General features: G+C 67.3%; 2 protein-coding genes across 2 annotated transcripts in view; both read right to left on the bottom strand.

Annotated features, from left to right (window-relative positions):
- Positions 1–26,672, bottom strand: CACNA1H (calcium voltage-gated channel subunit alpha1 H). Its single transcript, XM_053894247.1, is given in 37 exon segments — positions 1–1,712; positions 2,269–2,441; positions 2,531–2,694; positions 2,696–2,934; positions 3,034–3,155; positions 4,246–4,324; positions 5,716–5,786; positions 6,006–6,139; positions 6,318–6,427; positions 7,219–7,370; positions 8,757–8,774; positions 9,269–9,461; positions 9,693–9,782; positions 10,006–10,131; positions 10,376–10,502; positions 10,718–10,902; positions 10,997–11,065; positions 11,144–11,267; positions 11,443–11,543; positions 12,099–12,509; positions 13,924–14,132; positions 14,275–14,365; positions 14,578–14,733; positions 14,906–15,023; positions 15,661–15,846; positions 16,743–16,894; positions 18,140–18,160; positions 18,162–18,436; positions 18,439–18,582; positions 19,577–19,973; positions 20,018–20,359; positions 21,443–21,535; positions 21,731–22,049; positions 23,376–23,535; positions 25,592–25,684; positions 25,792–25,889; positions 26,335–26,672. Coding segments are annotated over 37 exon segments (6,882 nt in total). The 3' UTR covers positions 1–710.
- Positions 26,673–26,967: 295 nt separating this feature from the next.
- LOC128774695 (translation initiation factor IF-2-like) overlaps positions 26,968–27,913 on the bottom strand; it is a 35,212-nt gene continuing 34,266 nt past the window's right edge. Inside the window, exon 2 of the mRNA XM_053893789.1 lies at positions 26,968–27,263. Coding sequence (XP_053749764.1) covers positions 27,155–27,263 — 109 coding nt within the window. The 3' untranslated portion in view covers positions 26,968–27,154. The remainder of the gene's footprint in view (positions 27,264–27,913) is intronic.

The raw sequence follows: 27,913 nt of genomic DNA, 5'->3' as shown, positions 1-27,913 counted from the left end.
TCAGATTATTGCAACGTTTAACCTGAATTTGTCAAAGAAACGTCCGCGAACCGCAGGGGCTTTGCTGCAACCTCCCAGCCCGGGCGGGGCCGCCAGCAGAGACGCCGGCTTATTGCACGGACCCCACTCCCTGTGGACGCGAGCGTGCCTCGATCGCCCCAACACAGATGCTGGGCAGCGGGCCCAGGAGCGGAGGCGGACAGAGGGGGACGAGGAGGGGGGACAAACAGGTGAGGACTCAGACCGTGAGCAACAGTGAAGCGTGGCCGTGGTGGCCTCGGGGACCGAGCTGCCACCAACCGGAGCACAGGTGGCCCCGAGCACGTGTTCCCTAGAAAAGTAAGTGGGTGTGAGGACGGGGCTCTGCTGGACAGCCTCCGACTTCCTCTTTTTGGTCGTTTTCTGGTCTTTGTCCCAGGGATGCAGCGGTCGCGAGGGGACCGCTGACCAGGCCTCAGACCGCCTTGGCGGAGCTGGGAAAACCCAAACCCGAGCGCACCGGCCGGAGGCTCCCAGGCCGACGGCTACCCCCTGTTCTGCTTCGTCCAGACCCGGCGTCTGCCTCCCTCTCCCTGGGCGGACGGCCTCCTGGGCTCCTCTGCCTCGGCAGGGCCCGAGCTGGGGTCCACGCACAGCCCTGCCCGGGGCCACCACCCTGCCGGGTGCGCCCCAACCCCAGTGCTAAAACCTGTGTGGCACCGTGCCCTCAGCTACACGGGCTTGTCTACGTGGTCACCCGGGATGGGGGTGGCCGGGGGGGACCCCGCTTTCTTTGGGGGGCTCTGGAGAACTTTGAGGTGCGGCCCCCGTCCCTTCTCTGGGGGGTCGCTGGAGAGCACGGGAGGCTCTGTTTTGTGGGGTTCAGGAGGCACTGTGGCCCCCGAAAGGGAAGCTCTGGGTTCAGGGGCCACGCTGTGGCCGCTGTCCGCAAACAGGTCTCCGCCAGGGCCCCCCACGTCCAGCGGCTCAAAGGCGAAGCTGGGGACGGTCAGGTGCTCTGCGCGGCAGGCCGCCTGTGCGCGCCGCTCCCCCTTGGCGGCCGCGTCCGCCCCCGCCCCCTCCACGGGCTCCAGGGAGTCCCTGTGTGGCGTGGCCTCACAGGACGGGGTTCGTCGTCTCAGAGTGCCACTGCCCTCTGCCGCCGGGGGCCGCGCGGTGCCCTCGTCCTCTGCGGGGGGGTCTACGGAGATGCAGGGGGGGCTCATCTTCTTCTTCCTGCGGGCCCCTGAGGGGGGCTCTGCCTCCGGGACCCGGGCCTTCACCTCCCGGACCTCTGAGCGGCCGTCCCCTCCTCCCTGCTCCGCCGAGGGCCGCCTCTGCTCATCCGCCTGGCCCGGCTGCCCCCGGAAGCCCTGGGCGTCGATGCCGCAGAACCCGTGCAGGTCCGGCTCACCGCCCGCTCCCGGGGCATCGGGGGAGGCCGAGGGGCTCTGCGCCGAGCTGGTGATGTGGCTGACCTCCTCGTCAGCAGGGTCCGGGGCCTCGGCCTCCTCCCCTCCTGGGGCCGGCGGCCTACCGGAGACGCAGCGCTGCCCAAAAGTGTGCTTGCGGGCGCGGACGCTGGCGGGCCTCGGGGAACGGGGTGGGGACCGTACGGAGGCCCCCAGGGACGCGTGCCTCACGGGGGTCTTCCCGCCAGGCTCCGCCCAGCCTGGGCCACCATCCCTGGGGCCGGCCATCTGCCCTTCCAGGGAGCTGGTGCGCACGGCCTCCTGCAAAGATACAGGGTCAAGTGACCAAGGAGGCCGGGCAGGACCCAGGCAGCAGCCAGGGGCGCGGGAACCCCCACCCCACCCGCAGAGTAGGACCGAGACTCCCCAGGGCGAGCGGACACGCCGTCCCCCGGCCCCACCTATGCCGAACGCACCGCTCGTGCTGGGGGCACAGCGAGGACAGAGGACTAAGGACCTGAACTCCCGTAGGCAGAGCCTGCTGTGGCCCGGGAGGCCCCGCTGGGCACAGAGCCCCCACCCTGCACAGCGCCAGCAGGGCCCGGAAGCCCAAGCACAGGGCACGTGGCAGAGAGAGGATCTGAGGCCGCGGCAGGTGGAGAGTGCTCTCAGGGTATGGGCGAGGCTCAGGGGTGCTGCGCTGCACGGGACTGAGACTAGTGCCCGAGGAGACGCGGTTCCTGGGCCCTGTACGTCGTCCCAGACTGCAGGGACGTGCCCCCCTCCCCTGGTGTCCCCGCTACTCATCTTTCAAACGGGAGGGAACCACGGTGGGGCCCCCAGGCCTGGGCCGCGGGACTCGGAGGGCTTCTCCTACCTGTCTGCGGAGCAGTCGGCTGAGGCTGGGGGAGCGGGTTGCGCCCCGAGGGGACAGGGCACCGAGGGCGTCGCTGTCCCTGGCTGGGGACGGTGCGGCCGAAGAGACCCGGAGGGAGGTGCAGGGCTCCGTGGGCAGGGAGTGTGCAGAGGTGGACAGACCCGGGGCAGGCCCTGGGGCAGGAAGGTGAGAACGCTGCAGCCTCGGCCACCTGGCGGAGGCCCGGCCGCCCCGTCCCACCGGCCGCCTCCAGGGGCCTTACCTGAGCAGGTTTCCGCATCCGCTTCCGGCAGCGGGCGAGGGTGTGGGGCGGAGGCGGGCGCCACGGGCCGGAACATGTAGCTGTCGTTGGGCAGGGACAGCATCCGGGACACAGACACCTTGCGCACGACCAGGAGGCCGGGGGCGTCCGGGCTCTGTGGGGCCGCGGGCCTGGGGCGGGCGGGGGGGGCCTCGCGCCACCTCCAGCTCCAGCTCGGCGTCGAGCTCGGCGTCCTCGCGGGCCTCCTTGTTGCTCTCCTCCAAGTGCTTCATGAGCACGGCCACCACCACGTTGACCAGCACGAACTGCGCCACCAGCACGAAGGTGACGAAGTAGATGGGGGAGATGGCTGGCAGGTACGTGAGGCAGTGCTTGTCCTCGCGGGCGCACTCCCGCAGCGTGTCCTGCGGAGGCAGAGCAGGCGACTGCAGGGCGCCCCGCCCCCCGCCCCCCTCCCCCCCATCCCCTGGGCGCCCCACCCCCCGCAACGGCTCAGGTGCTACCTTCATGATCCCGTTCCAGTTGTCCCCCGTGGACACGCGGAACAGCGTGAGGAAAGCCATGCCGAAGTTGGAGAAGGTGGCATGCCGGCTCAGGCCCTCGCAGGGGTTGTCGTCACTGCACTCTGCCGGGGAGACCCTCGCTCGGTCAGCCCGAGGGCTCTGCAGGGCGGTGTATACCCTGGGCCCCGAGGCCACACAGGGCCACGCCGGACCCAACCGAGAGCCCTGCCCTCCCCCAGGGAGCAGATCGCGCTCTCTTGGGGAAAAGGACCCGCGCGCAGCTCGGGGGCCCTGGCAGGTGGGTGCTGGCCTCTGTGGGGGCCGTGTCCTTTCAAGGCCGGGGGAGGGGAACAGGGCTGCCTGGAGCCCCACCCCGACATGTGAGACTTTCCAGGTGGACACGGTCTGCGGGTACACAGGCCAAGCCCTCCGTGGCAGCCGGTTCTGGCTGAGCCCCAGCAGAGGGCACCCCTGCTCCCCAGGCCTGCCTCTCAGGTCAGCATGCCCTCGGGCCCCAGGGCCAGGACGGACACGGCTGCCTTGTCGCAGGGCATAGGAAGCACCCCGAATAGGGGGCTGGGGTCTGGGGCACCAGCTGCCGAGTCCCAGGATCCCCTCTGGGCAGACCCTGAGCTGTGACGGCCACCTCCGCCGCCTTATAGACAAGTCCACGCTGGCGGCTGCCGGAAGCCACTAAGCACTCAGTGACATCGGGTGTTTTTGAGGAGATCCCAAGGGACTGGGCTGTCCTGGAAAGCCCCACCTGCTCCCTGCCCACGCTGGCCAGAGCCTCGGGCCTGGGGGGTGGAAAGAATCCCCGGTGACCATTAAAAAGGACACGGGGCAGCGTTTGTATCCCGGGGACCACAAGAAGCGGGGAGACGGGTGCATGTGCCTGCGAGTGCGTATCTGCACGCGCACACTTCCTCACGCTCACGTATGGCCCCGTCCTCCTGGCTAGGCGTGAACACGTGTGTATCCGTGCACGTCCGTGTGTGCATGCGTGTCAGGGGTCTGGCACCACGCTCCTGCGAATGCGCGGATGCCCCTGTGTGAGGCCGATGCACGGGCGGGTCTTGGGCAGAGAGGGCTGATGGGGGCGGCGGCTGGGTGAGGACACAGATGGGGCAGGAGGCAGGTGGCCGGTGTCTGCCGGGCGGGCACCCGGTGCCCGGGGACCGCATGCGCGTGGGCGAGGCCGCGCACACTCACCGAGCCTCCCAAACAGCTCCACCCCCAGGGCAGCATAGATAAAAAACAGGAGCATGAAAAGTAGGCCGAGGTTCCCTACCTACACGAAGAGAGAAGCAGAGTGAGGTCAGGGGCAGCCTCAGCCCCCACCCGCTGGGCTCTCGGCGCCCCACCTCGCCGCCCTCACCCACGCTCCTGGCCAGGCTCCCGAGGCTGCCTTCGAGCCCTGTTCTCCACCCGTCCCTTCAGGCCCTGGAGCTCTGTGGCCCCCGGGGGCCCCTCTGCCAGCACCCCCACCTCGGTCCCTCCTCGGTTCAGTTCCTCACACCCACCCTGCACCCCGGGCCCCACCGCCCCCTGCTCCTCTGCTCCTCAGAGCCCCAGGCCACCTCCAGCCTCAGGGACCCCACTGGGGACTAGCTATGCAGACCTAGGGCGTCCTGCCCCCTGCCCAGCCCTGGCACATGCCGCATTTGGCAGGGCGCCCTGGCGTCCTGTGACCCGTGCCGCTCCTTCTCTAGCACCCATCCCCCTGACTCCTCCACCCCTTCCCCCCATCACTCCTGCTGGCACGGGCCTCAGGGGCCGCAGAGGGGACAGGAGGGGGCTGGCCGAAGGTGGGAGGGGGTGTGTGGTGTGCAGATGGCTGGAGAGGAGGGGCTGTGGGGGTGAGCGAGCGGCTGGATAGGAACGTGCTGGGCTAGCAGACGGACAGCTGGCTGGGAGAGCTGGACATGGACAGAAGGACACAGGGGTGGACGGACAAATAGCTGGTGGGAGGGCTGGAGATGGACAGAAGGACACAGGGGTGGACGGACAGCTGGTGGGAGAGCTGATGTACGGAAAGAAGGACACAGGAGTGAACGGACAGATAGCTGGTGGGAGGGCTAGAGATGGACAGAAGGGACACAGGGGTGGACGGACAGGTAGCTGGTGGGAGGCCTGCAAATGGACAGAAGGACACAGGCGGAGAGATGGCTGGTGGGAGAGTTGGATGTATGGACAGAAGGACATGGGTGGATGGACAGACGGACAGCTGGTGGAGAGTTGGGATGTATGGAGAGAAAGACACGGATGGACAGACGGATGGATGGCTGGTGGAGAGTTGGACGTACGGACAGAAGGACACAGGGGTGGACGGACGCCCTGGATGCAGTCCTCTGAACTCAGACAAGTCCTTCTGGTCCACATCCTCTGCCCACTGCATCCAGAATCGGACTGGGGGAGGTGCGCCCTGGTCTCCAGTCTTTCCCAGAGGAACCGAGGCCCAGAGAGACACAGCCCTCCTCTCTGCCAGCACAGCAGAGGCGTTCCCTGCACACGTGGGGCAGTTACCGTGGCTTTTGCAAGACCGCTGACCGTGTTAGCGAATGAATCGCATCGAGTGAGGCCCCCCCCCCCCCGCGTCTTGTGGTCTTGGGGGCGGCTGTCATGCCCACCTCAGGGCCGTGAAGCGGACCCGGGCCCCGGGTCGAGGAGCTGCTGACCTACCTGGGGCAGGGCTTGAACCACCGTGTCCAGCAGGGCCCGCATGCCTGTGGCCATCTTGAGCAGTTTCAGCACTAGGGCCAGGAGCCGAGCATCAGTGGGGGGCGTGGCGCCTGGGCCAGTCTGACCCTCCCCTGCTGCCGGAGACCCCGGGCCCACCCCCATCCCTTACGCTCCCCGGCCCCCAGACCGAGCCCAGGGGGACGCCGCAGGGCGAGCCGAGGAAGGACGCTGGGCCCGGGCCGCGGAGGCCACGGGCAGGGGTCCCCGGGCGGGACAGGCGGGCGGCCTACCGCGGGCGATACGGAGCACACGCATGATGCGGATGATGGTGGGGTTGATGGGCAGGGCCGCGTTCATCTCGATCTCCTCCAGCGTGATGCCCATGATGGACAGCAGCACTATGGCCAGGTCCAGCTGGTTCCACCTGGGGCAGGAGGCGGGCGGGCTCAGGGCCCCCTTCCGGCGCCCCGGCTGCGTCCCATACCGCTACGCGGCAGGACCGCGTCGTCGGGCCTCGGGCCGGGACCACGGGGCGCAGGGCTGTGGCTCTCACCCGCCCGTGCCCCAAGGGTCCTCCAGGCTCCGGGGCCCGCCCCACACACCTGTCCTTGAAGAACCTCCGGAACCCAAAAGCCACCAGCTTCAGCACGGCCTCAAAGACAAAGACGATGGTGAACACGTAGTTGCAATACTTCAGGGCCTCGTCCAGGGACTGTGAAGAGAGCGTCAGGCTGCAGGGCCCGCCCGAGGTGCCTGTGTGCCAGCCCCACCCCCCTCCGCCCCAGCAGACCCTCGTACCTCGGGCCTGGCCAACAAGCCCTTGTATGCAGGGCAGCGCCTGGTCTGGCGGCGTGGACAGCCTCTGGGCCGAGGGCACCGGTCCCTCCCAAGCCCAGACCGCTGGCCCAGCCTCAAGTGGACCCCTACCCACATCCCAGGACGTGGCCATGCCACACCCGGCGTGGCTTCAAGGAAAGCCACGTAGGTTCAGGGTGGGAGGCTCTGTTGTTCTCGTCCCTTCCTCTGCAGGAGAAAGACACCTGTCCTTTCTTTGATGAAATGGGGACGCAGACCAGATCAGGGTGAAATAAAAAGCCGACTGCCTTCCCCCTGCCCGTCCCCTGCCCAGCTGACGCCTGGGCAGCTGGATGTTCCCACAGACAGCACTACTGGGGGGAGGGCCCTCCTCATTTGCAGATGGCACCATGGAGGTAGAGGGGGAGGGCCCCCCAGGGCACACGGCCCAGGGAGGTTCAACCAGTTCTAAAAAAAGGAAAACAAGGACGCTTTGCTCAAACCGTAGCTTCACGTACCCCACCGACCCCAGCGAGGGCTTGGGAAAGTCTGCAGACGTGGGACCCCCGCCCCTGGCTCTGACCAGGTCCACCCCGCTGAGCGTCAGACCCCACCAACGGCCCTCCCAGGGCTTGCGTCCTCGCCACTGGTCCTGCGGACGGCGGTGGGGGGCGGGGGGAGCGGGAGTCCCCAGGCACTGAGCCCCACCTTGGGCTGGTTGTAGTGTTCCATGGACATGGTGATGACATTGACCCCGATGATGAAGGTGATGAAGAGATCAAGGTAGTGGCTGGTGCACAGCGAGTGGATGGACCGGCGGGTGGGCGAGTAGTCCGCATAGTAGGGCCGGCGCTGGGCCTCTGCAGGGAGAGGGTGCCGTGAGCTGGGGCAGGGGGCTGCCTGCGCCCCGCGGCACCAAGATGGCCCCGTTCGTCTGCTCGGAAACTGCGGTGTGCAAGCTGCTGGGGAAGGGCCTTGGGCTCAGACACGGGGGTTTGCGCGAGCCTTGGGGGAGAGTTTCTCCCCAGAAAGGGGGCACCATTTGGGGCAAGAAGTGGCTCCCTGCGCGTCCGGCTCCTGCTGCCGGCTGGAACCACGGGAGGGGAGGCCTGGGGGACTGGGTCTCAGGAGCATGTCGCCCATCTGATCAGGGGGCCCCAACCCCAGGGCAGGGCCTAGGAGTGGGCCTGGCAGCCGAGACCCCACCTGGGCCCTGCCCTGGGGCCCCGCTCAGTCCCCACCCTGCCGGGGGCTCCCAAGCTGGGCTTCGTCGTCGGCCCTCCTGGGCTGACAAACACCAGTGCAAACGCCCTGACCAGGAAGCCTGAGCAGACAAGGGCCTTCCCGGGCGGCAGGGTCAGTCCATCCCCGACCCCAGCCGCCACAGGGCAGGCTGGCCTACCCCCTGCGCTCTCTCTCTCTCGTTCCGGGCATGAGCTGGCCCCGGTCGCCAGGCCCAGAGTCCCTCCCTCCTCGTCCTCCAAGGGGCCAGTGGCCACCGCCTGCTGTCTGGGCTCTGCCGGACCTCTGGTCCATCTGAGGTTGATGGCCACGACCTGGGGCGGGGGTCATGCGTCCTCCAACGGTTCTGCCTGCACTAAATGCTGCCTGCAGTCACCCCGTTAGAGCTTATTGGTGTCGGCTGAGCACCAAGTGAAAGCACAGCTGCCCCCACCGCACACAGACACACTCCTGGGCCACAGCACCCTGCACAGGCATGGCCAGGGTGGCAAGAGCTATGGCGGCCCGAGCCAGATGGCCCAGGGCCTGGGAGAGCAAGGGCTGCTGGGAGCCGACCCCTCCCCGGGACCCTCATGCTCCCTGGGCTGGCGTGCAGTCACTAGAGAGCTTGGCTTAGCTCACAAAGCCAAAAATGCAAACAGCCGGGCGGGACAGGCCAGTGCCGGGGACGGGGAGCGGCCACAGATTGGCAGGTGCCCCAGGACGCAGGAGAGCTCCAGCCATGCAGGCAGCCAGGTGGAGGGACGAACCCGAGCTTGGAGACCGCAACACGGACACCAGGCAGGTGAGCCAGCGGATCTTCCCTCCCGCCGATGCCTGGCGCCCACCCCCCAGCCATCCTGGGCCCACCCCGCGATGGACCCCAGCAGGCCCGGCACCAGCCTGCAATGTCCACCCGTCCCCATGGCAGCAACAGAGCAACGGAGCCCAGGCCAGCCCGTAGCCCCGTGCACTGGCTGGCCGAAGCGGGGGGCGCTAAGACATGCAGGGCGGGGGGCAGATACCTGGGCTGGGGAAGGTGCCTGGAAAGACAAGGAGATGGTCTGAGCTGGCCTCGGGGGGTGGGGCATGGACACTCCACACGGGGCGGGGCAGGTGGGGACACTCAGCAGGCCCCCTCCTGCAAGAAGCCCTCCTTGCTCCCCAGCTGGCTGGGACTCCCCTAAGACCCTGTCTGACTGACGGCTTCGCTCGCTCTTCCCTCGGGAAACGGACCTGCCGCTGTGGCGACGGGCGCTGGAAACCGGGGGTCTCGTTCGTGTCCTGTGCCCCTTGGGAGAAGACCCCCGCGCCACCTGTCCCCGGCGCCCTCCCCTGTCCTGGCCCCTCCTTGGGGGGGGGGGGGGTCCGGCCCCCACGCAGGCCCAGGACGAGGCGGGGCACTCCGGTCCCACCGCGGAGAAGCTGCTGGGGCCCGCGTGGGAGGGAGACCCGGCCTGAGCCGTTCCGCAGTCCCACGGGCACGGGGCTCCCGCGGGTGGAAGGGGCCCACCCACCGCCACCCGGAGCGCCTTACTCCTGCGTTTCCTCTCCAGGCGCCGCTGCCGCTTCTCCTCGCGCCGCCGCGCCTCCTCGGCCTCCTGGTGCTGCCGGCACTTGTGGAAGTTCTCCACCACGACGCCCACGAACATGTTGAGCACGAAGAAGCTGACGATGAGCAGGAAGGAGATGAAGTAGAGCAGCATCCACGGGTTGTGGTTGGGCACCGGCTGCGGCACACAAGTGACACATGGGTCCCCGTCCTCCAGAGGGCACCTGTCCCCAGGACGGCCCACGCACGGCAGGATCCGAGACGGGGCTGCCTGGGAGAGCTCTGGCCCCACACGGCCGCGAGTTCCGAGGCCAAAGGCAGCCTCTTGGGGTCATGTTGCCCGAGACAACCCAGAAGACACGGAGAAGTGGGTCCCGGGAGGCCAGGCCTGCCCCCCCGCCCCCCGCACCTGCTGATCTATGCCCACGGCGTCCAGCCCGTCATACATAATGTTCACCCAGCCGTCCTTGGAGGAGAGCACGAACAGGGACATCAGCGCCTGCGGGGCCGGAGCAAGGGTGGTCACCACAGCCCTGCCTTCGCCCCGAGACACCCGAGGGACCACACGACCCCCCCGCTGATGGTCTCCGGCGCAGACAGACCTGACCGTGACTGCCGTCCGGGGTTTCCGTTTTTCCCAGAAGGAGGAGGGCAGCCTGCACCCGCTGCCTGCACCCCATCCCTGCCCTGCCCATCCCCCACCAGAGCCCCGCCCCGCCCACCTGGCCTAGGTTGTCGAAGTTGTACTTTCGCCGGACCCAGCGGTAGCGCGCCGCCTGGCACTCGGCCTTGGTGGAGATGTTCCTGGTATCGGCGCCTTCGCAGTAATAAAACTTCCCCTTGAAGAGCTGACCAGGGCGTCGGGGTCATCCGGAGGGCCCCGCCCTCCTGGCTCCCAAGGCGGCCGGGACTTCCCTAAGACCCTGACTCTGACGGCTTTGCCTGCTCTTCCCACCGGGTCGGAACTCACGGGGGCGGACCCACGAGTCCACCAGACCCGCCCCGCACAGCCCTCCCAGGGCTGCCGGGCTGCTGCTGACCACAGACCACTATCCCACAGCCAGGACACCCACGGGCAAGCAGGGTGCGCACCTGCACCCCCAGGATGCCGAAGATGATGAAGAAGGCACAGCAGATGAGGACGATGTTCCCGATGGGCCTGAGTGACGATATCAGAGTCTCCACCACCAGCTTGAGGCCTGGAGCACGGCTGATGACCCTGGACGCAGAGCAGGGGCCCATCCTTGAACCCAGCCCCCAACCCCCATCCCCCATGCCCCCCCTCCTTCCCGCTTCCCTGACTCCAGGACCCGCCCCTCCACAACCCCACCCCCACCCGGCAAAGGCCCCGCCCCTTCCCCCACTCCTCCTCTCCCTGCCTCCTCCTTGACTCCAGGCCCCACCCCTCCCTGGCTCGGCCGAGGCCCCGCCCACCTCAGAGGCCGCAGCGTCCTTAGCAGGCGCAGCACTCGCAGGATGCCCAGGATCTTGGCGCCACCGGCGGAGGCCATGGCTACCACGATGTCGACCAGGGACACCAGGACCAGCAGCCCGTCCAGCACGTTCCAGCTGCTCTGCAGGTAGGCGTGATCGCCGGAGACCAGGCCCAGGGCCACCACCTGGGAGGCGCAGAGGAGGAGCCCAGGTGGGGGGCACATTCAATTGGGGGCTGGGACAAGTACAGAAACTGGACACTGCTGGGCCCGCTGGTACCTTCACCATCATCTCAGCCACAAAAATCGCCGTGAAGATGTAGTTGGAGACGCTGAGGAAGACACGCTCCTGCAAGGACAGGCTGGTGAGAGGGGCCGGCGGCACTCAGCCGTGCCCCCACCCCCCCGGGCCAGAAGGGCGCCTCACGGTGCTGCTGGGGTCGATGTCAGGCCTTTCCAGGGCGATGGTGATGCAGTTGAGGAAGATGAACACCAGGACGATGTGATCGAACATCTTGTGAGCGATGATCTTCTGGCAGGAGACCCGGAACCTGGGCGGTTGGGCACGTGAGGCAGCGTGACCCGCTCCAGGGACAGCATGGCTGCTACAGCCCCAGAGAAAACAGCTCCGGGCGCAAGAGACCCCGAGGCCCAGGGACGCTCACTGCGTAGAGGGAGCGCAGGAACCCAGGGGGCGGAGTCAGCCCCTCGCCGCGTGCCCCTCACCTGTTCTGCGGGGAGAAGAGGTACAGGGCCCAGGGCTCCCGCCTCCGACACCACGCGGGCTTGTAGGGCTCCAGCACCTTGCGCAGGCGCAGGCAGCAGCTCTGGGGGCAGAGGACGCAGGTCCTCAGGGCCCCTCCCAGCCTGCCCCCGCCCCCCACCGCGGGCCCTCCCACACTCAGGGCCCGCCTCCTCCTTAGGCACAGCCCCATCCTTCTGTCTCTGGGGTCCCAGCAGTTCCAGCCTGGTCCTCCCCACCCACTGACAGAGACCCCCGCTGGGAGTCCAGGGGACCCCTCCCCCAGCTGGCCCCCATCCTGCAGAACCACCCTGAAAAAGGGCCTCACTGAGAAGGTGGCCCTGCCCTCTGCATCTGAGGAGCTGCCTGCCAGGGGCTGACCTGCTCGGGGCTCGGAACCACCCCTCAGGTGGGCGCAGGGTCGAGCCCGGGGCCAATCTGCTCCAGGGCTCCGGTGGATGAGCTGAGGCCGTGTCCCGGGACGGCATCAAGGGCTGCTCAGCCTGTCCTGCTCTCCCCACCCACTTGTCTTGGGGCACCAGGAGACCCCACGAGTGACGTGCCCTGGGTCCCCGCCTCAGACTCTGCTTTGGAGAACAAACCCAAACAGGAGGGAGGTGTGGAGGACGGCCCCGCTCACATTCTCCACGTCGTCGTCATACTCGGCCGAGTCCTCCTTGTGGCTGTCGATGCGCAGAAAGAACTCACTGGGCAGGGCGAGCACCTGCCCGTTGCAGTCGTGGAACTTGCTGGGCAGCAGCGCGGCTGGCCGCGGGGGCCGCAGGTCCAGCGTGCTGCGGTGGTCCAGGGACTCGGCGCGGCGCAGCGGGACGGTGCGCGTCCCCGGCGAGGCCCCCGCCCCCGGCCTGCCGTCCTCCGCCTCCTCATCCGTGCTCCCCTTGCCCTCCCCGGACAGCAGCGACTCCCGCTCCCCGCACTGGCTCCGGCGCTTGAGGCTGGGTGCGCGGCCCAGGCTGTTCCAGCTGGAGCGCCGGCTGCTCCAGGCGCTGTTGGGGCCCCAGTGGGCACAGGGCGAGCTTCGGAGGCTGGACTGTGTGTGTGGGGGGGGGGTGAGGAGTGAGCAGGGCCAGCCCCCCGCCGAGACATCCCAGGCCCTGGGCACCTGGCCACAGGGGCTTTTCCTGACCAGCTGCATTACTACTAACGCTGTAGGCGGCATCTGTCTGTAGATCACCTCCTGTAACGCGCACACAACCCTACCAGCGAGCAGACTGCGTTTTCAGTGGTCTGCCTGTGGCACAAAGCCGGTCAACGAAGAGCCTGAGACAGCCAGTGAGTGTTGGGAGTGCTGAGTTGGGCTGGGGCTGGGGCTGGGGCTGGGACTGAGTTGGGGCTGGAGCTTGGGCTGAGCTGGGCTGAGGCTGGGGCTGGGGCTGAGGCCGGAGCTTGTGCCAGGGCCCGGTTGGGGCTGAGGCTGGGATGGGGCTGGGTTGGGGTTGGGGCTGAGGCTGGGGCTGAATTGGGGCTGAGTTGGGGCTGAGCTGGGGCTGGAGCTTGGGCTGAGCTTGGGCTGACCCGGGCTGAGGCCGGGGCCGGGTTGGGATTGGGACTGGGCAACTTTGACCGTTCTGGCCTGGAGAGCAGGTAGGGGTGCTTATCAACAAGCCTGGCACCAGCACTGGGCCAGACATCCTCAGACACTGGTAGAGCTGCTGGGTGGGCCCCCAAATCAGCTCCTAACTGGCCACCGTTGGACTTGTACAACTGTTGGGCTGCTGTCTCAGAAGAGACAGGGGTTTTGCCTCTGCCTCCTTGCCCTCTCCGCTGTTACTCACTTCTACCTCCCGGGGCCAGCACGACGCTGCCTGTCCCCCTCCCTCGGTCCCCAGCATCCAGGCTGGATGAATCAGGCCGCTATGCTGCTGCTCGGCTGAGTGCTTCTCGGTGATGGCCACACTACGTCCCATCTTCCTGCTCTGCCTCGACTTTCCTGCGTGTACATGCCCCGCCCACCCCTGGCTTCCCCTCGGCGGCTAGCTTCTCCCACTCTGCCCCCCCACCCGCCCCTCCCCTGCCTTCTGGAAGCAGGGTGGACTGTGTCTGCTGGGGCGGCGTTTCCTGGGTTTGCATGGGGAGCCCCCGCCCAGCTTCTATCATGTGTCCCCCCTACCCCCCGGCTTCTATCGTGTGTCCCCTCCCTGCTGTCCCTTTCCTTTGCCCTCCAGAGGTATGTCCTGTGCTCTACCGGCTTTTGTCTTTCACTTCGGTCGGGAAGATGAACGGCCGGGGAGGAAGGGATTGCCACGCGCTCCCACGTGTGCTCCGCTCCCGCTCCGTCTGCAAGAGCTGCCGCTCTGGCTCCAGGTACGGGAAAACGGAGCGCCTGTCTCCTCCACTCGGGGATGGGGACCCACGGGGTGGGACTGGACCCACACTCATACTGGGAAAGGCCCCAAGGACCCGCGTGGGTGAAGCCTGGAGCCGGGGCAGGGGAGGGTCCCTACCAGTGACTTCTGGTCGCCTAGCTGGGGGTCCACAGAGCTGCTGCTGCCGCGCCTCGACTCCAGGAGGCCGGGGGCCGGGTCCAGGTGTGGGGAGCTCTTGGGGGTGGGCATGGGCGTGGCCGCTGTGCGCATGATGAGGGGAGGGGGCAGGCTGCCTCGGCCCTCCAGGTGCCCGTTGGGGGTCACTGCCAGTGGGTACATCTTCACCTCTGCAAGACAGGAGGCGGGGATTTGCACCCCCAGAGCTTCCAGGAAGCGAACGTGCCCCCTAGAACTTGCCCACGGGGAGCCCGTGCTAGGCCAGGATGGGGTGAATGGCACCCCCTCGACCCCCATGGTGCAAACGCTCACCCGTCGCCCGGGCGTCTGGGAACTTGTCAAAGTCCTCCTCCAAGTGGGCAGATGTCTTGTCCTCGTCCGTGTCGGATCTGTTGGCGTCACCCTGTGCCCGCAGACAGAAGACACACGTGAGGCTCCCCTGGGACAGGAACCATCTGCGTCAAACACCCCCACGCAGGCCTCCTCCCTGGGCTAGGCTGGCGTGGAGTTGGGCGTAGCCGGGAGGGCTCGGCCCGAGATTACTGCCAAGGGCAGGTGTGGTGGCAAAACGACGCTCGCTCTCCATGTCTGTCTGGTGGGATGCCCGCCCCTCACCTCTGCCTGAAAGCCCTCCACCAGGATGGCCACCAGGAGGTTGAAGAGTACATAGTTGCCGAAGGTCATCAGTGCCACGAAGTAGAGGGCCGCCCAGGAGGAGGTGGAGGCCATGCCGTTGTAGAGGACAACGTTCCAGTCCTCCTGGGTGAGGATCTGCGGAGAGGGGCCGGTTGGGGCTGGAGATGCCGGGGAGCCTTGGGGGGCGGCTTCACCGCACTGGCCTCAGACAGACCAAGGCACATGCTGGGGCTGCCCCGAGCAGGGTGGGGGGTTCTCCCGGGGACCGCCGTTCCCGTCAGGGGATGCCTGCCCACCCCGGCTGTACCTGGAACACGGTGACGATGGCCCACAGCAGGGAATCAAAGTTCTTCCTGTCGGGGACCGTGTCTCCGGTGTCTGTTGTCAGGCTGAACTTGCACCCGAAGAGGTGCATGCCCAGGATGCTAAGGGCAGGACAGGATGGCAGGGAGGCGGGCAGCAAGTGAGCAGGTGCAGCGCCACGTGGCCATCCCTGCCCCCAGGGGTTGCCCTTCCACGCCTTCCCCATTGGCCCAGTCCCCAGCTTCCTGCTTTACAGGGGCCTCCCTGCCGGTGCCCATGGCCTAGCCACCTCCATCCTACAGGTGGGAAGACGGAGACCGGGGTGGGAGAAACCGGGGCCTGTCTCGCTCAGCCTGCCTGGGCCGTTCTCTGCCCCAGCCCATCCTTGAGGCTTGACCCCACGCCAGGCTGGCACACAGTGGGTGCTCAGCACACAGCAGGTGAAGGCTGCTCCCACTCCTTCCCTGATTTCCTTGGGGCACAGATCCTCATCCATCCATCTGGGGGTCCTGCCCATCCCCCCACCCGGCTGCGAGCCTGCAGAGTGGAGCCCACTCTGGGGTCCCACAGGTCCTGCCAGCACACGGAAGGCCAGCCAATGAAGTTTGAACAGAGAACCAGTGACGAAGCCTCCGCAAACAGGGGGCAGAGCGGTGGGCGGAGCGGTGGGCGGGCCGTGCCCGGCACGCGTCCTGCGCTCCAGGTCCCGACCACGCAGCCCCGCAGAGGGGGAGGACGGCTCCCCGGCAGCCGGCCCACCTGAAGATGAAGATGAAGAGCATGAGCAACATGCAGAAGGTGGCCACGTTGTCCATGGTCTTCATGAGCACCACCAGCTGGCGCCGCAGCGCGGGCATGAAGCGCACCAGCTTGAGCACCCGCAGCAGCCGGAAGGTTCGCAGCACCGACAGGCCGCCGTCCGCCTGCCCGACGATCTCCCAGACGCTGCGGGCCGGGCGGCGGGTCAGGAGGGGCCCGCGTTGGGACCACGCCCCCGCCCCCGCCTCCCCAGCGCCACGCCCCCTCCTCACGAAGACCACGCCCCCGCCTTGGGCCCCCCCCCCCCCCCAAACACACACCCCCCTGCCACGCCCCCTGGCCCCTACTCTTCCCAAAGCAGGAATGCCAGCCCGGGAGCCTCAGTGGCTGAGGAGAAGTTAAGCTGTGTCAAGGCGACTAGAGCCCCGCGGGGGGGGGGGGGGGGGGGGGGGGGGGGGGAGAGTGCGATTCGCCATCTAAATAGCTGCTGTCGCTGGTGGCTGCCCCCCCCCAGCAGCTGCCAGAACTTGGGCTCTGATCTGGTCAGAAACTTCTCCATCCGGGGCCCTTTCCCCATCCTGTGCCTCTCACAGCGAGCTCTGCCTACCTCGTCTGCTCCCACTCAACCCTGTCCCCGCCAGGGGGGACCCCCTTGACTCCCGAAGGCCCTGCTTCCTCCTGGGGGAGACAGGTATCCCCAGATCCTCCCACTCCTTCCCATGTTGACGCCATGCAGCAGATATCCCAGAGGGAAGCTGGCCTTCCTTGCAGGCACGGAGCCCTGAGTGGACTCCAGCCAGGAGGCAGAAGGGCCGCCGAGGGTCTACGCTGTCCCCACAGGCAACGGCTCCACCACATTCTGGAAACATTCTGAAACGTGGTGGACTGCGTGCAGCTGGCAGCGCCAGTAGGAAGGGACCTGGTCCCAGGGAGGGGACCCCGCCCTGCCCACGATGTGTGACCCTGTAGCCTGCCAGAAACACTGCCAGCAAGCCCTCTCCCTCCGACTGGGGCTCTGCTCTCGGGGCGGGGCGGGGGTGCGGTCCCGGGCCCCGTGGCCCAGGCGGGAGACAGGGGACCACCTGATGACCACGATGATGCCGTCGAAGATGTTGTAGGGGTTCCGGATGTAGCCCAGCGGGCCGCAGGCCAGCAGCTTCAGCAGCATCTCCAGGGCGAACACACTGGTGAACACGATGTTGCTGATCTCCAGGGCGTTGGTCAGCTCGTCAGGCTGCGGGCAGTGGGGAGGCCGTCACGCCCCACCCACGGCTCCCACCCCTCCGAGGCAGGAAGGCTCCCTGCCCCCAGGAATCTGAGCGCGGGCTCGACTACACTGATGCAGCGGCTTGGAAGCAACCTCACTGGCTGCCATCTGGAGGAGGAAGCGGATCCCAGCCTGCCTGGCCCTCCCGCCCTGACCGTCTCTGGCTCCCCTAGGCCCTGCCAGCATGTCTGAGACCGGAGCAAATGGAGGCCACGGGAACGTGGGGGCACCAGCTCCAGGGTAGGCGTGGGGGACCTGCCTTGCACCTGCTTCCCTGGCGTCTGGGGGCCTTGCATACCCCTTCTTGCTGGCAGGAGGTTCCAGAGGTCTTCTTACTGGGGACCTGCTGACTTATCTGTGTGTGTGCCTGAGCTAATGTATATGTTCCCACGCACGTGAGCACGCCTGTGCACACACGACACGTGTCTATACCCGTGTTCCCATCTGCACGGGTAGGTCTTACACATGTCCACATGCACTCACATAACCACACACACCGGCGTGTGCACGTGTCCACGTGTGCAGAGGCTCTTCCTTACCAAGGGGTCCCCTGAAGTCTGCTCACGTCCCTGTCCTTGGCTCTCACCCTCCCGAAAAGAGCCTCCCCACACGGGGCCTGCGGAAAGCCACCACTGCTCGGGTTTTCCCTAAATCCTCCAGAACGAGAAAAGCCGTGTAAACCCCTGGAAAAGCCTGAAGGATGGGACACGAGGAACTCCATTTGGTCACCCTGAGTGAACCAGCCTGGTCCCTAAAGAGGACGCCTTCTCCCTGCCAGACCCCGGCTGCCGCCCTTCCTGCAAAGGCCTCGGTCCAGGGCAGGGGGGTGAGGAGGGCTTCAATGGCTGCTAGGGGGCCAGACAACCCCACCACGGGCTCCCGGGAGCCATTCTACACTTTGGGCTCCCGTGGCCACGAGGAGCATCCCAGCGGGCCTGGCTCACGGAAGGGGAGCCCTGATCTGCAGGAGCTGAGCCCATCCTCAGACGAGCCACCAGGTGGCCTGGGGAACGCCCTTGGCCTCTGCTAGGTCTGTGGTGCTCTCCGCGGACCCCAGATGGGTAGAAGCTCCACATGGGAGGCACGGCGCGTGTCCGTGCTCACTCGATGAGGACCCAGTCCCAGAGAGGGACAGGAGCGTTTGTCAAGCGACTGAGCAGCCACCGTCCCTGGCCCCGCCCCCACCCTCAGGTGGGCCCCGCGGCCACCTGCCTGCTCGTGGTACTCGACGCCCTATGCTCAGCGTGTTGGTGAGGATGGCCACCATGATGCCGCGGTTGAAGTACTTGCTGTCCACGATCCGGCGCAGTTTGCCACCGAAGGCGGCCCAGACGCGGCCCGGCCCGCCCCGCTCGCCCGGGGCCGCCCGCCGCCGCGCCCGCTGCCGCGCGCTGCCCTGGCCTGGCGCGTCCGCCGCCGCGGGGGGCCGCATGGGGTCACGGCGGTCCCCGTGCCGCACGTCCTGCGTGAACTCGTAGACCCCGTTGCCTTCCGAGCCCCCGCTCTCGAGTCGCTGAGCTCGAAGTCAGGGTCCTCCGGCGCGCTGGCACAGTACGGGCAGCTCTTCAGTTCACAGGTCAGCGTGCCCGCCTGGGGGCTGGGCAGGGGGCAGGGCACGCTCAGGCCCGACAGGCGGCTGGGGGCCCGGCCCAGTCCTGCGGGGGGAAGGACGCGGGCGGGGTCAGGCTGCCGGGCCGCCCCTGCGGCGGAGGCCTCCGCGGGGTGAACGGCGCACGCACGCGCACCCCGCGCTCACTCCGCCCACACCCAAGGGTAGGGCCTCGAAGCAGCAGAGCGGCCGATGGGCCCCACAGCCAGGCCACCCACGCAAACAGAACGCGAGCCACGGTCTCGGACTTCGCGAGGCGTAATTCATTGCAGCGTCCCGAGTCACTGCTATCTGAACCTCCGTCACTGTGACACAGAAGAGTCACAACAGTCGCCGAGGAGCCGTGACACCGCTCTCCTGTGCTGAGTCTCTGGGACCCAGGGGCGGCTTCACCCCGACTTCACCCTGCAGCTTCAACCGCGGCTCCACACTCCCGGGAGGCACCCGGCGGCCCTGCCCTGCCTGCTCCGGATGTGCCGTGGCCCGCACCCTGCACGCACCCCCTGGGAAGGCCCTGCAGTCTGCAGGGGACCTGGTGTCCCTCCACCTGCCTATCCGAGGTGGGTGCCGCGGAGCTCAGTGGGGAGGGACCGTGAGTGTGTCAGGGGACATCCCCGGGCCCTCGGGGGCTCCGTGATCTCTCCCTCCCTCCCCCTGCCCCAGCACCCCCCACCTAGAAGGGGACCAGATGCTCTTCCAAAGTGGTCAGCCCTAGACATGGGCAGGTGGTCCTTCCTGGGGCCGGGGGTGGGGGAGGGGGGCGGCAAAAGGACACAGGCTTGAGGTTTGAGGGGTTCTGTCAGCCTCAAATTCTCACACCCTCGTGGGCAAATGCTGGTGTGGCACTTGCACTGAGGCTACGTGGGGCTCGCTATAGACCAGGTGCTGTCCCCCTGCCACCGGTCGTGTCACGGCCCAAGGGGGCCCGGGGCCCTCCCCGGGGAGCACACGGGCAGGGCAGATGTGAGAGTCCCGCCTCCTCTTGGCTCACCGGGCCCAGGTCCCACCTCCTCTCCACAGGCCGGGCCCGGGGTCCTTACCGTGCTCCCCGACCAGATGCTGGATCTTCTCATAGGGATCAGGGCCCCTCAGGCTCAGGGGGCTGTGCTCTCCGGCGCCCGGAGGCCCGCCGGCCCGCTTCCCCTTGGGCCCGAGGCCGGTGCCGCCTCTGTTGCCGCCCACCGACGAGGGCAGGATGGTGGGGTAGTTCATGGCCCCCAGCCCCGTGGCCAGCTTGAGGCCGGCGGCGGCCGCGGCCGCGGGTGTGCGCCACCCGGGCCCTCTCCTGCGGCCCCTCCACGTGGCAGTCCGCGTGGTACACGCTGTGCACTGACTCGGCATCGGGGGGGCCCGCGGCCCGGCGAGGGCGGCGACGGCAGCGCTCCGGCCCGCACCAGCCTGGTGTCCTCGGGGCCGGGCCGGCGCGGGCTGCCGTGGCTGAAATGGTAGTGGTGGTGGTGGTGGTGGTGGTGGTGGTAGACCAGGTGGTGGACGGAGGCCGCGTGCCTGCCCGCGCGCCGCGGCCGGCGCCCGGGACCCTGGCCGTGCAGGGCGCCGCCGGGGTCCACCTTCTTGCGCCAACGGCTCTGCCAGCGGGCGTACAGGCGCAGGCCGCGCCTCTTGACCTTGCGGCAGACATGGCCCACGTACTTGAGCAGCTCCTCGTAGCAGCTGCCGGGCTCCGAGAAGCTGGCCAGCGTGCTGTCGTTGGACAGGTAGCGTGCGCGCTGCTCCCGCATGAGCTGGTTCTCCCGCTGCTTGGTCTCCGAGAACTGCGTGGCGATCACCACCAGGCACAGGTTGATCATGAAGAAGGAGCCCACCTGCAGCAGGCGGGCAGGGGTGAGCCTCCTGTGGCCCGGCCGCTGACCCAGGCCGTGGGGGAGGGGGTCACGGGCTGTCGGGGTCGGGCGGGGTGCCCCTACGACAGAGACCGAGCCCCGGGGGGAGACGCCGGGAGAGCCACCGCACGGTGGCCGAGGACCCAGCTGTGAGTGAGGCTGGTGGGAGCGCCCCAGGATGGATGGGGTCCTTGCTGATGCGACGCCGAGCCCCAGCACCCACCGCGGGCTGCACGGACCCTTGCCCCCATCTGCGCACATGTGGAGGACACGGCGGCTGGAGGGGTGGGAGAGACCCCCCTTCCCGTCACCTGCACGGCTCGCCCCCTTCCCCACTCGCTCTGTTCCCGACGAGACCCTCTCGACCGTGGCCACCGCCCGCCTCTCCAGGGCGGACCTTTCCAAAACCCCTCAGCTTCACTCCCTCCGTGGCAGGGTCACCACGCGATGCTCTCCTCTGCTCACACTTGTGGTCAGAAACGAGGGCAGGGCGTCTGCCTGTCTCTGTGCACAGCAGGGTCTTCACAGACCCTGCCTCGGACACCACGATGTCTGGAGGCCCATCTCCACCGTAGGGAGCTGTGCCTGGTGGGGCACCTACGCTCCAGAGAGCCATGCCTTTGGGGGCAACCTGTTCTGCGGGGAGCTGAGTCCGGAGGCTCGTGAACACCGTGGAGGGCCGTGACCCCAAGACACGGTCCGGAGTCTTCTGCAGCCTCCAGACGGGACCTGGCCGTGGGAGGGCCTGACGAGGCCTCCCGGAGGTGGGCTTTCTCCTCTGACCACCTCCCGCCGGGAGCTCAGCGGAAGCCCCCCGGCCCTAGCACGGGCAGCCCTGGGTCTCTTTTGCTCTGGCCCGCCCTGCAGCTCGCCTAGTGCAGGGTCCCCGAGGGAGTCAGCAGAGGCTCGGATGGCGCAGCCTTGAGGACGTGGCGACGTCCACCGAGAGGGGAGTTGAGGGGTCTGCGGTCAGCTGTCACGACACAAGGCACCTCCACCCGCTAGCGCTGGCGGCCACAGACATCCTGCCCAGCCCCCAGGACTCGCCCCGTCGCCCACACTCACGATGATGAGCAAAATGAAGTAGATGAAGTTGTAGAAAGAGTGGGCGTCCATGACGTAGTACATGATGTCCACCCAGCCCTCCAGCGTGATCACCTGGGGGGGCAGGCGGCTGCACACACGGATGGCCCTGGGAGGGTGGCAGGGGCCTCCTCGCCTGCGTCCCCTCGGGGGCCCACCGTGGGGCCGGTAGGGCAAGTGAACCGACCCCCCGGGGCCCCCCCACGCTCGGTGCACCCCCTCGATGGGGAAACCGAGGCCCAGGCCCTGGGCCGCAGAGCCGGGACCCACCTGGAAGATGGCGATCCAGGCGTAGCCGATGTTGTCGAAGTTGATGGCGCCGTTGTGGGGGTTGGAGCCGCCCGAGCGGCACACGTTGTAGTACTGGTTCCAGTTGATGCAGGCGTTGCGGCCCGCGCCAGCCACGCCCTCGGCCTGCGACTGCCCGTAGGCCTCCCAGCCCAGCGTGCACTCCACGCGCAGCTCACGGCGGCTGGGGATGTGCGAGCACTTCTGCATGCCGTTGTCCCGGCGCGAGGAGCATATAAAGGGATTGTCCTCGCCCTCCTCTGTCTGGTAGTACGGCCGCAGGAAGGTGAGGTTGTTATTCCTGCGGGCGGGCGGGCGGGAGGGAGACACAGAGAGGGAGACACAGAGAGATGTGGAGAGATGGAGAGAGAGAAGCCAAGATACGCAGGAACACACGCAGAGACAGACACAGAGAGAGAAAGACACAGAAGCAAGAAAACAATGAAAGACAGAATTGGGAAACATGAAGGCAGTGAAAGAAAACAGGCGGACAGAAACAGTGAAACACAAGCGGATTAGCAGAAAAACAAAACCACACCTAAAAACAAAGAAACCAGAACCCCAACCAGAAATAGTCTAGAAAGGGCAAGTTCCTAGAGCTTAAAGCTGGAGAGGAAGAAGCCTTCTGGGGGTGGAGCATTGGGTGCTAGACTGGAAGCGGACTGGGGGCGGAGCACTATCCTAGGCTGGGGGAGGAGCCTGCTGGGGGGTGGAGCATCAGGTGCGAGGCAGGAGGGGGCGGAGCCTTCTGGGGGCGGAGCATCTGGGGCTGAGCTGGAAGGGGAGGAGTCTGCTGGGGGCAGATCACTGTCCTGGGCTGGAGGAAGGAGCCTGCTGGGGGCGGAGCATTGTCCTGGGATAGGGGCAGAATGTCAGGTTCTGGGCTGGAGAGGGAGACGCCACCTGGGGGTGGAGCATCAGGGGGGCCGGGCCACAGGGGGAGGAGCCTGCTGGGGGCGGAGTCTTATCCTGGGCTGGGGGCGGGGCATTGCCCTGGGCTGGGGGAGGAGCCTTCTGGGGATGGAGCATCAGGTGCCAGGCAGGCGGGGGAGGAGCCTGCTGGGGGCAGAGCATTGTCCTGGGCTGGGGGAAGGAGCCGGCTGGGGGCGGAGCATCTGGGGCTGGGCTGGAAGGGGAGGAGTCTGCTGGGGGCAGATCACTGTCCTGGGCTGGGGGAAGGAGCCTGCTGGGGGCGGAGCATCTGGGGCCGGGCTGGAAGGGGAGGAGCCTGCTGGGGGTGGAGCATTGTCCTGGGCTGGGGGCAGAACGTCAGGTTCTGGGCTGGAGAGGGAGACGCCACCTGGGGGTGGAGCATCAGGGGGGGGCCGGGCCACAGGGGGAGGAGCCTGCTGGGGCGGAGTCTTATCCTGGGCTGGGGGCGGGGCATTGTCCTGGGCTGGGGGAGGAGCCTTCTGGGGATGGAGCATCAGGTGCCAGGCAGGCGGGGGAGGAGCCTGCTGGGGGCGGAGCATCTGGGGCTACGCTGGAAGGGGAGGAGCCTGCTGGGGCAGAGCACTGTCCTGGGCTGGGGAGGAGCCTGCTGGGGGGCGGAGCACTTGGGGCTGGGCTGGAAGGGGAGGAGCCTGCTGGGGGTGCACCACCCACAAGAGCCCTTAGGGCCACCCACCTGGCAAAGGTGCTATCCAGAAAGCAGCGGTTGCGAAGCAGACCAGCCCAGAGCTGTACGCCCACGATCCCGAAGATGAAGAAGACAAAGAAACAGAGCAGAAGGACGTTCCCGAGCATGGGCAGTGTGTCCAGCAGCAGCGTGACCAGGATCCGCATGCCTGCAGGTGGCAAAGAAACAAGTCAGCAGGGCGGTGCTCTCCTGGGGTTCCTTTAGGCGCCCACCCCTCCTGTGGGCCCTGCACCCTCCAGCTGTTCATACATGGGTATCAGCGACTCGGGGTGGGGGGAACCTGCACTGTGTCCCTACACATTCAGCGGGCGAGGCACAAGGACCCCCGTGGATCAGACCTACATAAAGGACAGTAGGGCTGTGGGCCTAGGTCTCGAGGCTGATGGGTTCCCCCCCACTCCTCCTGAATGACTGCCAGAGCCCCAGGGGCCCCAGCAGCTCAGGCTTTGGGCTGCCTCCAGCCCTCAGGAGCCTGGGGTCTTGCAATGGGGACAGGGCTGGGAGCATTTCTTTCCGTGCTCTGCGGGAACCATGCAGAAATGGGCCCTGCACTGGAGGGAGGTAGGGGGGGCCGCACAGACACCCAGGGCACGTGGTGGTTTTTCCAGAGAGAGTTTTGAAGCCCTTGTTGCCTGGGTGCTGGGGGCTGTGACAGGGTAAGTTAATCCAGTCACCCAAGCCCTGTGTACCCTCTACTCACTTGCACCTGTCCCCTCCCAGACCTGAACAAGGGTAAGACAAGCAAGGGCCAAGGCTCAGGCAGCAAACAGCACCCTCGGCCAGGGGGTGGGGGAGGGGGGCAGGTGCCGAGGCCTCAGAGCAGCACCTGTGAAGTGGCAAATGGCAGAACGGGCACCTGGGGTCACAGGGGGTGAACCATAGCCAGGAATGGCATGGAAGTTTCAGAAGTGGCGGGGAGGAAGATTTTTTTAATTTTTTTTTTTAACATTTATTTACTTTTGAAAGACAGAGAGAGACAGAGCACAAGCAGGGGAGGAGCAGAGAGAGAAGGAGACACAGAACCTGAAGCAGGCTCCACGCTCCGAGCCACCAGCACAGACCCCGACGCGGGGCTCAAACTCGCGGACCGCACGATCATGACCTGAGCCGAAGTCGGCCACTCAACCGACTGAGCCACCCAGGGGCCCCAACGGGGAGGAAGATTTGTGGGACACGCAGCCAGACGTGAACTGGCTCAAAGGGCCACAGATGTGATCCAGGGATCAGAGTGGACCCCAGGAAGCCAGTGAGATGCAACTCCGCCTAGGGGAGGTATGCAGTTTGGGACAGGGAAATGTCCCCAGAGGGAGGCCAGGCTGCTGGGAGCAATTCTGGACACTGCAGACATTTAGCCTGAAAAGTGAGTTCTGCAGAAATGGGCCGTGTTGTGGCTTCCCTGCTCTCAAAGGTGGACCCAGGTGAGCAGACTACGTGGTGGATGCCAGGCACCGAGCTGAGAGCCACACACACCAGCTTCCCTCACGCTCACAGCCACCTGGGGGGGGGGGGGGTACCACTAGTGTCCCGCTGTTACAGTTGGGAAAACCGAGGCTCAGGGAGGTCAGTACCTTTCCCAGGCTCACACAGCACCTGAGCCCCACCTGAACCCTGAAGACAGAGCCAGCTGGGCAGGCGGGAAAAAGACCCAGGGGTCCCCCAGCACAGCACAACTCCGTGACACCTGCCCTCTGGTGGAGCTGACGGGCCCGTGGCAGGGGGGGTACTGGTCCCTGGCGGGGGGGGGGGGGGCACACCCTTCGGGGGGCTGTGGGACAGGCCTGGGTGCCGAGGCCACCAGGACTCAGGCCTCCCCGCTGTAGAGGTTGTGTGCACACGGTACGCGCAGACCCGTGCACACACACGTACACACACGCCTTACGTGGTACCGCGGGCACTGCCCTCCTGCCCAGGAAGAGGAACGGCTGAGTTCAGACGCGACACCGGAAAAGACTCAGACCATTCCCCCGCATGGGCAGGTGACCTGTGTAAGGGCGGGCCGCTTTCCAAACAAGCACCCACGTGACTTCCCGGAAGCTTCTCTACGCTGTCCTGAAGCACCAGATGCCTCTGGCGGAGACAGGACCAGAGAGAGTCAGTGGCATGCCCCCAGTGTGACCCAAATGTCGTGCACATGAGAAGCCCGAGGCCCAGAGCGTCCGGTCACCCCGCCACACTGTGGGGAGCCAGGACCCCACACTGCCTGCCTGTCACACCCCCAACATGGTCCAGGACGGCTCTGTTCTCCCCAGAAGGCGCAAATCCTCCAGGGCCCTCCTCCCCCAGGACGAGGGTCTGTGCTGGGGCCAGAGAGTCCAGAAGCAGGCGGTGTGCCCTAGGGGACCCTTGAGAGCTGTCAGTAAGGCCGGTAGGACACCCAGTCCTGTCCCACGGAGGGATCACTTACTGGGCACACGGTTGATGGCGCGGAGGGGCCGCAACACACGCACCGTCCGGATGGCGGAGAGGCTCACGTTGTGTCCATCCAGGGAGTACTCCATCATGCTGGTGGAGGGGCAGCGGGACACAGAGGCTCAGGGGGTGCCCACAGCCCCGGGGACAGAGGTGAGCACAGCCCTTCTCCAGGGCACCCGCCAGCTGAGGCCAAGAGGCCCAGGGCAGGTTGACCACACGTTGGGGACCCGGTCCCTGAGCTGTACGCCGAGCCTCCCTGGGTCACCACTGGGGCCCCTTACCGCTCACCCCATCTGCCTGTCCTGCCACCCCCACTGCCAGCACAGGGAGCCCCAGGACCGCGTCCCACTCCCTGGCAGAGGCTCCCCACCCTCAGCCTCCTCCCAGATTAGGCTTGGGGCGGGGGGGGGGGGGCCTGCAGAGGGCACCGCCCATCCCCCTTCCTGGTGGGCCCCAGGGGCTCCCAGCCAGGCTCGGTCAGGCACTGGCGCCACCCGCCGGGCAGCCCTAGCTTTGGGGGCCAGGGGGTCCGTACCCCGCCATGACGATGAAGAAATCCAGCCTGTTCCACGTGTCGCCCAGGTAGCACTTCTGCCCGAACAGCCCCAGGGCGACCATCTTGATGATCATCTCCACCGCAAAGAAGGCGAAGATGAAGTCGTCGAAGGCCTGGCGGGAGGCGGGGCCTGAGAGGCGGGGCCTGGGAGGCGGGGCCTGCACGCCCGCACCCAGGGGCTGCCCCCGCACGCCCGCACCCGGGGATGCCCACCACGGGCCCACCTCCAGGATGCTGCAGCGCTCCGACTGGCACTCGACGTCCTCGCAGGGCCGGAACATTCCCAGGGTCACGCAGTTGAGCATGATGACCAGCATGCTGACGTGCTCGAACCACGTGCGGCAGGCGGTCGAGTTAAGGGTGGACGCTGGAGGTGGAGACGGCCGCGGGGCGGCAGGGCAGGGGGCGGGGGCACCCCTACGGCCGCCACGGTGCCTACAGGCACGTCACGTGCCGAGCCCTCAACAGCCCCCGTGCCCACCCCGTCGGCCAGGCCTCAAGGGGCAGAGCCCTGGCGCTGGCCACCGCGCGCAGTGACCGCTGCATCCCCGCGTGGGCCACTGCTGCCACCCCCCGCGCTGTGGATGACGGCTGCGGCCCCTCTGCCCAGGCTCTCCCCCCCCAGCTCGGGTGTTCCAGAGTGAGGCCACACACTCGGTGCCCAGCCGGGACACCAACACATGCTGCGGACGCACACGAACCATGAGGGGGACTCCACGCTAAACCCCACGTGATGCCAGCAGGCGCGGGGTGCCCTGACCACAGCAGCTGGGATGACGGACGCGGGCTTTAGCTCAGCTCAGCGACTGTGCGTGGAGGACCCGCAGCCCTCCTGTGCGCCTGGATGGATGGGGGCCAGGGAGGCCACCCCAAGCGGCCTGCAGCGACCGGCCACCTCCAAGAGTGTCCTGCTGGCAGGAGAGCGTCCAGGTGGCGTGGGGGCCTCGGGAGCTGGGTCAGCAGCCACCCCCAGGTACTCTGCACCTCGGCCACCCAGACGGGCGAGAACTCCCGGGCATTCTCAGAGCAGCCACCAGGTGGCGCTGGGGCCCCACGCAGGCTGCACAGTGGCCTGGCCCACCGTAGCTGTCTCTGCGAAGGGGTGCATCCCTACACCCAGCCCAGCTGGATCCCCAGGAACTCAGGGAGCCCTGTGTGAGGCATGGGGAGAGAGCCAGACAGCACAGGGGACGGGGGCTCCACACAAACCCTGTGGACGCACGCACTCAGTCCTCGTGGCCCCGGAGGGCTTGGCGGTACTCTGTGCACCGCCCCACCCCATGTCATCCCCATGGCACGAATCCCTGGACCCACCTCTGAGGTGGGCTTTCTGTGGGGCTGCCTGAGCTGGAGAACAAAGGGAGGAGAGCAATGGCCTAGGTGCCCAGAACCTGGGGCATGGTGGGGATAAGGCCTGGGGAGCTGAACGGGGTCAGAGACACAGGGCATGAAGGAGACTCTTCTGCAGGGGCTGGAAGCAGCCCGTGCCCTTGTCTCCCCCAGCCTCCTGGGCAGGGGCAGAGCCAGCAAGGCACAGTGCAGGGGCAAGAGCGGGTCA

The sequence above is a fragment of the Panthera pardus genome, unplaced genomic scaffold (genome assembly GCF_024362965.1).
Source record: "Panthera pardus isolate Hobbes unplaced genomic scaffold, ASM2436296v1 HiC_scaffold_4, whole genome shotgun sequence".
In the NCBI taxonomy this organism is placed as follows: Eukaryota; Metazoa; Chordata; class Mammalia; order Carnivora; family Felidae; genus Panthera; species Panthera pardus.
Note: the sequence above shows the minus strand (reverse complement) of the source record. Positions and strands in the feature narration are given on the sequence as shown.